General features: G+C 38.8%; 1 protein-coding gene across 1 annotated transcript; it reads right to left on the bottom strand.

The window, feature by feature from the left end:
* Window positions 1-1,227: 1,227 nt before the first annotated feature.
* LOC144001467 (uncharacterized) lies at window positions 1,228-8,411 on the bottom strand. Its single transcript, XM_077495805.1, has 5 exons — window positions 8,312-8,411; window positions 7,207-7,266; window positions 7,006-7,123; window positions 6,757-6,923; window positions 1,228-4,590 (listed from the first exon to the last, which is right to left on the bottom strand). Exons 2-5 carry the CDS (start codon window positions 7,207-7,209, stop codon window positions 1,501-1,503), a joined length of 3,378 nt encoding a protein of 1,125 aa, XP_077351931.1. The 5' UTR covers window positions 7,210-7,266; window positions 8,312-8,411; the 3' UTR covers window positions 1,228-1,500.
* Between the last annotated feature and the right edge of the window lie 314 nt (window positions 8,412-8,725).

The following is an 8,725-nucleotide window of genomic DNA, read 5'->3' as shown; positions in this document are numbered from 1 at the left end:
GGGCTTCTTCTTTTTTTGGCAAGTGCCAGGGGTCATTTGGATAGTATCCATTGCTTTCGCCGACCCCGAAGTAAACAAAAAGAGGAATTGTGGGATATATCTGTGCTAACCCGTGACGTAAACGACACGATTAACTTTGACGGTGCCGTTAACAAACGGCATGACTAACCATGTTTTGAACAAGGCATATTTAGTGGCGGGTTAGTTAACGGCGGGTTAAGAATTTAACAGGCGGTTAGGGGTTATTAAACAGTGGTTAAAATAACCGAGAATTGAACAACCGTGCCCTGGTCAACAATTCAATTTGTAATCTTAATTTGGTTCAACAATTCTCTTTTTAGAGTGCACTTTCATCAACTGGATCATTTGTAAAAAGGACATGCCATGTTCGTGAAAAAAGTGGACTTTTAATATAGGCCTATTGACTGTATTTTTGTTTTTTGTTTTTTTAATAACAGACGGCTGAACTATGTTCTGCCAAAACTCGCCAGCTGACTGAATGAATGAGGAAATCAAATATTGTGTGTGGCTGAAAGGAAGCGGAGACAGAGAGAAACTCGAGGTTCATTGTGATAAACCTGCTACCGAACACGTTAGGGTCATTGACTCTTGTTACGACAGTAACTGACCGAGAGCTTAAATTGCATGAAACAGGCTAGAGTTGCCTCGCTTTCTTTGGTTTCAGTTACGCCCCTTTCTGAAAATGCAGTTTCCCACACTTCAGGGTTAATAGACTCAGAGTTCTGACTAAACCTGCTTTGTGAAACGGTCCACTGGATTAACTCTGCTGCTTATACTCTATGTTCAATTCTTAAATGAGTCTGAGTTCATCCTTGGAGGTTTTATGATACTCATCTTCACATTTAGCAATAAATTGAATCACTTGCAGTTCCTCAAATTTGTAATTGCAACATTGGGCGAAGACATTTTGGAACATGCAGAATAAGGCAGTTGAATTGGTGACTGCTTTTGTGTTGATCTATTGGAAGATATTGGAAGGGGGTGCATGTGTGCGTGTGAGTGTGTGTAACCTGCCTTCTCAGTATATATGTAAATAAATACTTTACTACAAACATTGTATTATTTTTGAATGACGTATCATTATAAGATTGGGAATTTGGGACTTTCAACCCTGCAGTCCAAAATCCAAGTCCATACAAATTCCATTTCACTACTCTTGCATCCTCCTTCATCATGTTTAGTTTTGATACAAAAAAGATTTCATCATTAGTGGATATATTTTAATATACTGGTGTTTTTACAAGATTTTAATCACATTCATTCACAGGTACTTCATTAAAAGGAAAATGATGTCTGAACATGGAACAGTTGTCAACGAGCACATTTGCAGATCAATCTCAAAAAAGATAAAAATCCATACATATATATTTATATACTATATATATATATATATAAATAACAGGAATATGCACATAGTTCAGAGAAACAGCTCTCTTCATTTCAGCTTAATGAGACCAGCTAGCAATAAGTGTCTGAATTCTAGGCATCAAGTACGAGCATTTTGGAGAGGCCTAATGATAATTTGTTACTTTCATCTGATTCTTCTGGTGAACTTGCAGGCTCTATGAAGCCCAGTGGGAACTCCGACTTTTCCACTTTAAAAGTCCCTCCTCGAGCTAAAGTGGCGTCTTCTGCTTCTCCAGAGGCATTAAGACTCGTCGAAGGCATCTGCAGGCTGAGCGTTTTCTCCTCTGTTGGCGAGGTGTTAGTTGATGGCGCTTTTTCCATTGCCATTTTCAACCTCTCCATGATGTCTATCCGTTCTCCATTTCTTGATGGTGCATTTACTACTGGCAAACGGATTCCTTTGCTGACGACATAATCCTTTGCCTCACTGTCAAATTTTGACAGGTGAAAGATATCTTCCCTTTCTGATTTAGTGTCGATGCAGTATTTGGGCAAGGTGTGTACTCTGAATTTGGGAGCAGCTGCTTCAGGTTTGTTTTCATGATCCTCAATGTCAAGTGAGTGGGATTTAAATAGCCGTTTAAAGGGCCATTTAAATTTACTTTTGATTTCAGAATCTTCAGCTCTGATTTCAGGACTGTTGGTGCTTATTTCGGGGGAAGAGACTGTGGGAGGTGAGAGTTTGCCATCAAGTGACAGTTTTGGACTGAGAGTTTTAGTTTTTGAACCCGAGAAACTTAGTTTTGGAACTTTGAAATGTGGCAATTTGGGCTTTTCGAGACCAGTGTCTACCTTTGGAGCTTCCACATCTACTTGTGGTCCGTTTATGTTACTTTTAATCTTTGGTCCACTTAAATCTGCTGAAGGAACAGATATATTTGCACCTGCTTTAGGTGTACCTATGTTGAGCTGAGGTGTGTCCAGTCCAGCCTGAACTGAAGGATGAATACTGGGAACTTCGACTCCAGGGCTTGAAAGATCCAGATTTGGAATCTTATAATGAGGCAATGTAAAGTCCCCCCGCTGGGAATCTAACCCTAGAATTGGTGTTTTTAACTGTGCATCCATGCCTTTAAGCTCTCCAGTGGGCATTTTGATACCCACATCTGGACTATTGAGCCTGGCATCAGGTGCTTCCAGGTCAACATTTGGCAATTTAGTGACTGCATGAGCATTGGGCAGATTAATGTCTGCACCTGAGCTTTTAATTTGAGGGCGAGAAAGATTCAACTGTGGTGATCCTATGTGAGCATTGGGGAGATCGGGTAGATCAAAATTTAAATCTGCTTTAGGCAGATTTACATCTGGAGCAGCAAAACCACCATCAATCTTGGGACTTGAAAGCCTCAAATCTGGTGACAGATCAAGATGTGGACCCTTCACATCAGCATTAGCATCAATATTCAGATTAGGCTTTTCGGCCTTTGGCCAGTTCAGTTTAGGTAATTTGAGATTTCCAGTTCCATGTTTGGAGACTTTAAGTTTTGATAACTTCAGTTTACTATCAGGGGTGTTGAGATCTAAATTAGGGCCTTTGATATTAGCATCAGGTGTGCTCAAATTGATGTCTGGTGTTTCAATTTTTGGTGAAAGATCAACATCTGCCTTTAAATCAGGATCCACATCTGGCACCTTGATGTCACCATCAATATCATATTTGTGAATTTTCAGTGTACCAAACTTCTTGAGCCATTTGAATTTTCCAGATGGAGCATCAGCATCGATGTCTGCATTTAGCTGACCATCAATCTTTGGAGCTGCGACACTCAGGTCAGGTGTTGAAACTTTTGCATCAACATCTGGACCGCGAACCTTTGGAGCCGAGAGAGACCATTTTGGCTTTTTCAGGGTGTGCCATTTCATCTTTCCAGATGCATCCGCATTGGGCAAATTCAGATCGGGGCCCTGAAGTGATGCCCGTGTAGGAGAAACTCTAACTTTAGGGGATTTAACTTCAGTATCGAGATCAACACTTGGGCTTTTCACCTTGGGTCCAGCAAGCCAAAACTTTGGCTTTTTTAATGCTGGGAACTTGCTTTTAACTGATGGAGCCTCAATGTCCAGATCTGGTAAATCAACATCTGCATTGGGTGAATTCAGGTCAACATTTGGTCCATTAATATGAACATCACTGCTTGGAACAGAGAGATCAATATCTGTGTCTGCTTTAAGGTCAGGTAATTTGGGTTTCTTCAAATTCAGGTGCCAGCTCTTTTTGGCAGATGGAGGATCAACGTCAAGATTTGGGCTCTCAACTTCTAAACTGTGACTTTTTAAGTCAGCTTTTGGGAGAGCCACCTGAGCATTAATGCCATTCTCAAACTTTGGACTTGACAGATCTAAATCCGGTGTATCGAGATCCAAGTCTGCTTTTGGGCCTTTTAGTTTGTGTTTCTTCCATTTCTGATGAGGCCAGACAAAATGTGGCTCTTGAATGTCTAAATTAGGGCCTCTAAGGTCAGCATTTGGCAAGTTCACGTCAATATCTGGTGTATGTAATCCACCCTCCACTTTGGGGCCAGATAATTCAACCTCTGGTGTGCTCAGGCATGCATCTAAGTCCAGATCGGTTTTTGCAACCGGAAGTTTGGGCTTTTTCAGCTTCAAATGGGGTCCCTTCAACCTTTGGAAATGATCAGATGATAGATCAACTTTAGCATCAGCACCATTTAAGTCCACTTTTGGTCCATTCACATCCATTTTTGTTCCATGAATGTCTACTTTTGGTGAAGACAGGTCAAGGCCCTTTGTTTCCCCATTAACAGAGGGAACCGTTAGGTCACCATCTATCACTGTTGCATCAAATTTAGGCATCGTAAAGTGTGGGGCTTTGTAACTGAGGTCACCTGACTTTACTTGTGGTTTGTCAATATCAAGTGAAACACTGGGATTTTTGAGCTGGGGCGCTGCCAAACTAACATTGGGTGTTGTGTAGGTGCCATCAAGATCTGCATCAACCTTTCCAAGGGAGGGTAACGTAAACTCTGCACAAGAATCAGCTGACCGTTTTGTGAGGTTGACATTAGGAAGGTCATTGACCAGTGAACCATTGAATTCACTCCTATCTGTGTGTAACTTTGCTGTCAGGCTATCAGAGGAAAAAAAATGTTTCTCAGCTGATATGTCCAGATCTCTCTTCTTTATGAAGTCACCACTGAGTGTCTGTTGATTTAAAAAAGGAAAAAGGTTAACACTATTTTCAAAAGCTTGCAAAACCATTGAAAACATCATGCCACTTTCATGCGCACAATGCGCGGAATTTAATGTATTTATTTATTTATTTATTTATTTATTTATTTATTTATTTATTTATTTTTGCCTTTTTGCGGAGCAGTTTTGCGAATCAGTGAGTTCATTTGCAGAGAAACTTTCTAACTTTGTAGAGAAAATTATTATCATTATTATTATTATTATTATTATTATTATTATTATTATTATTATTATTATTATTATTATTATTATTATTATTATTATTATGCATGTTAATCCCAGGGAACTAAAGCAAAGCTTTTATTAAATGTGACAATATAATGAATTAACCTTTTTTTTTTTTTTTTTTTTTTTTTTTAATCAAAAGTTTTTATTTCTGCAATTGGCTGGCAACCAGTTCAGGGTGTACCCCGCATACTGCCCGAAGCAAGTTGGGATAGGCTCCAGCACCCCCGCGACCCTTGTGAGGTGTAAGCAGTTAAGAAAATGGATGGATGGAAGTTTTTATTTCAAATATTAATCAAACTGTATTTTATAGAAGCAAAGTTAAATTTAATAAAAGAAAAAACAACAACAACAACAACAAAAAAATGCTCTGCTGTAATGTATTTTTGAGACCATTTATTGTGCAGACCTCAAAAGTCAAAGTCAAAACTAAGAACTCTAAACAAGCAAATAACATTATTTCATATGGTATATTACAAATATTTCATTCCATATTAACATGTATTTAAGTTTTTTTCGGGCCACTCCTCTGGCTGACTTTCACCAAAACAGAAGTTTCCGGTTAAGTTTTTGCGAGTGTGATTTTTACTCCAGAGTTCATACACTTATTCATTTTCCTGCAATTTTGCTGTTCAAAGTTGGATGTATCGGTACTCTGCTTTAAAGCAGTTCCAGCCAGATATTGGTGATATAGTGCAGCATTAAACCTGCTAGCCGTCTTAAACTTGGTTTAGCTTAGCATTTAGCATGGCTTCTTCCCTTCGTGAGTGTGATACTTGTCATAAATATTTCAAAAGATTCGGTCACTAAAAAAAAAAAAAAAAAAAAAAAAAAACACCATTTACCACCATGTTTACAGACTTAGGAGAGACTAATTCAGCATTTATTGTTTAGGTCTACTTGTAGTTAGCCGAAGCTGTTGCTAGCCAGCTGCTTCTGTGTTAGTAGCACAGAGCTTCCCTCGACCACCAACTAGACATTTCTCATATCTTAGTTTTTTATTGACAGAAAATTATAATTTGTCATTTTGATTACGCTCCATTTCAAGAGAGCTTTTTGTAGGCTCTAACACTAATGAATGGTCAAAACATTCTCAGTTAAATTAAGAAAACCTATGGCACTGTTGTCATAACAAAATACTGCCATATGCATTTTTTTTTATATTGTACATGTAATCGTGATTTTGATGTGCTGTGTGACTAAAAACATGTCCTAGTAGCCTTCCAGGAGGTACTCAGTTTACAACAAAGCAGTGTTGTAGTAACCTAAGTTTATGTGCATTGTAGAGGCGACCTGCCACTAACCTAAAATCAGAATTATATTAGGCCAAGTCAATAAAAGAGTCAATTAAAAAAAAACATTATATGCTATAAATATGTATTATTTTTTTAAAATCAAAAATAATTTCTTGTGCTGCATGAGGACATATTCTTACGATGTTGTGCCCACAGAAATGAACAAAGCACAGCCTCAAATTCTGCGAGTTGTTGTGAATGGTCCTTGTGTTTTTGTCGAGAAAAAAAAAAGCAGGAGACAAAACATTTTGTTGGATACATAATTTAGCAGAGTACAATTATTGGTAGAAGTTGTCACATACGTAAATAATGAAGTACTAAAGTGGACTTAGTACAAAAATGCCCCACGCTTTATACCAATAGAACTATGATCCCATTGTTGACAATATTATTATTAACATTACAGGATGATATTGTATAACTGGATCGGTCACCTACTGGCACTGATTACAATACAATTTTAAATATACACTATTAAATACAAAGTTAAAATGACATTTTCTTGTTGACCTATTTTACAATAATTGAATTGTGATTGTTTTGGCTTTCGTTTAATTTTAAGCAGCCTTCCTGATTGTCTTGAACACTAAATATTTACCTCTGATTGGTCTAATCCCAACGAGTTGAGGCTGGCACTGGCGCTGAGCTCCTTCTTTGTCACCACCTTCATGTTGTTATCGTATGGCTGCAGCACATTCAGGATGTTCTGCACCTCGTTTGGGCTGAGATGATCAAGGTGTATTGTGGCCGCTACAAGGTCATCCGCTGAAAAAAAATTGGAAACTCGTGAAGCTAGTCTCAAATGCTTCAAGCACAGATATTTACTTGGTCATACTGACTGTCTTACCTGCCTGCATGCCTCTGGATCCACTAACTGTGCCATCTGGGATTCCTCGAATGATGGCCTCTTTCCCAGCGCTATCCAAAACCACGTTTTCATAAAAGCTGCTCATGCCGTCTACGCTCTTGGTTACAAATTGGTTTACACTGTGAATTCTCAGACTCAAGCAAAACAACCTTCATGATCTGCTTTTTTTTTCTTACTTACCATTATATCTTAGGTGTGTTTATTTCGACATATCATGAAAGCTGCTCTGCACATGTATTTCTAAAAACAGGGGAAAAAAAAGTTTTCTTCAATGATATACCAATGCACAACAGTATATGACAAAAAAAAATTACTGTGTGAGGGTTTAATTTTACAACAAATAAGATTTTCCATTTGAAAGTAACCATTAGCAGTTCCGGATATAAGAGCCCCAACAGTCAACGTCTGAAATACAGGAATAAATCTGAGGGTTCACTTTAATCTAATCAACATTTTGCTTGCATGTGCTCAGTGTTCCTAACCTGAGACATTCTGCGAGAACGAGGAACAACAACACCCTCACCAACACCGCACCTCAAGAATCCCAGGCCTCTGCATGTGGACCAGTCGGTTTGCATTCCCCCACATGCCGCACTGATCGACATGCGCATTCCGTCACATAACAGTCTGTCTGTCAACCACACCCGAACATCTCGCGCATGTAAACTCAACAAGGTACATTGCGACACGTCCGCCCACCAGAAGGGACTCGTGTGCAGTAGGTAAACAAATACCAAAATAATATGTTGGTGAATGCTACAAAACCAACAAAAGATGTTTTTTCACATGACTATGACTATGCCGAACATGAACTGTCGAGAGCATAGAATGTATACAGTAGAAATTATTACACCTTAAGTAACATCTCAATCATAAAAATATTTCTGTTCTTGCATAGATACATACAAGGGGTGTAAAAAAAATGAATTGAATCAGAAATTCATTTAAAACCGAATTGAATCACTCCACATTAAAATATATCGAGAATATCAAATTGTCTTTTATTAGAAAGTTAGATCTTGGAAAGAAATGCCACATTTACAGTACTGGCATAAATATAAGGTAACAACAACAGGAAACTGAGCCGCAGCATATCGAATCGTAATCATAATATCACTTAATCAAACCAAACCAAATGGAACCATCCCTGTTAAATCATTTAAATTAGCATGTGTCCATATTGCAAAAGTCAGAATTATTTCGTCTGCATCGATTACATCTTAAATAAAATATAAAGTAACTTTTTTTTTTTTGTTAAGATAGGGAAGATAGTCTGTGCACTCACTGTATACTGCTTCCTGCAGGGACGCCTCCACCCAAGGAAAGCCCAGCGAGAGACGTCTCCTCTTCAACGTGTCACTATTGCTTTGTCACAAGGATGGGAAGGAGCTGCCAGTTAAATGCCTAAGAAGCTTGATGGCAACCAGGGGAACCGGTTGGGTCACATCGGCACTGCCTCTCCTTATGCCCCCTGTCCCCTTGCAACACACGCACGCACGCACACGCGCGCACACCTCAGTTTAAAAGTATGTTGGAGAGAGGGACATGCAAGCCTTTTGGCAGTCGAAACCGGACGAGAAACACATCGAGAAAAAAAGCCATCGCAGAGAGAAACACACCACCCCTTTGTAACTGGACTAACCAGGTTTACAGAGAACGATACATTCTACTTCCATGAAGGGTTGTCTTAACAATGCCT

Source organism: Festucalex cinctus, chromosome 14, assembly GCF_051991245.1.
Source record: "Festucalex cinctus isolate MCC-2025b chromosome 14, RoL_Fcin_1.0, whole genome shotgun sequence".
Taxonomy (NCBI): Eukaryota; Metazoa; Chordata; class Actinopteri; order Syngnathiformes; family Syngnathidae; genus Festucalex; species Festucalex cinctus.
Note: the sequence above shows the minus strand (reverse complement) of the source record. Positions and strands in the feature narration are given on the sequence as shown.

Excerpts from the sequence above, each read along its gene's own strand:
- LOC144001467 (XM_077495805.1), bottom strand. Across the intron at positions 6,924-7,005 it reads ATCCAGAGGCATGCAGGCAG|CGGATGACCTTGTAGCGGCC; the intron begins GTAAGACAGTCA and ends ATTTTTTTTCAG. Across the intron at positions 4,591-6,756 it reads TGGGATTAGACCAATCAGAG|ACACTCAGTGGTGACTTCAT; the intron begins GTAAATATTTAG and ends TTAAATCAACAG.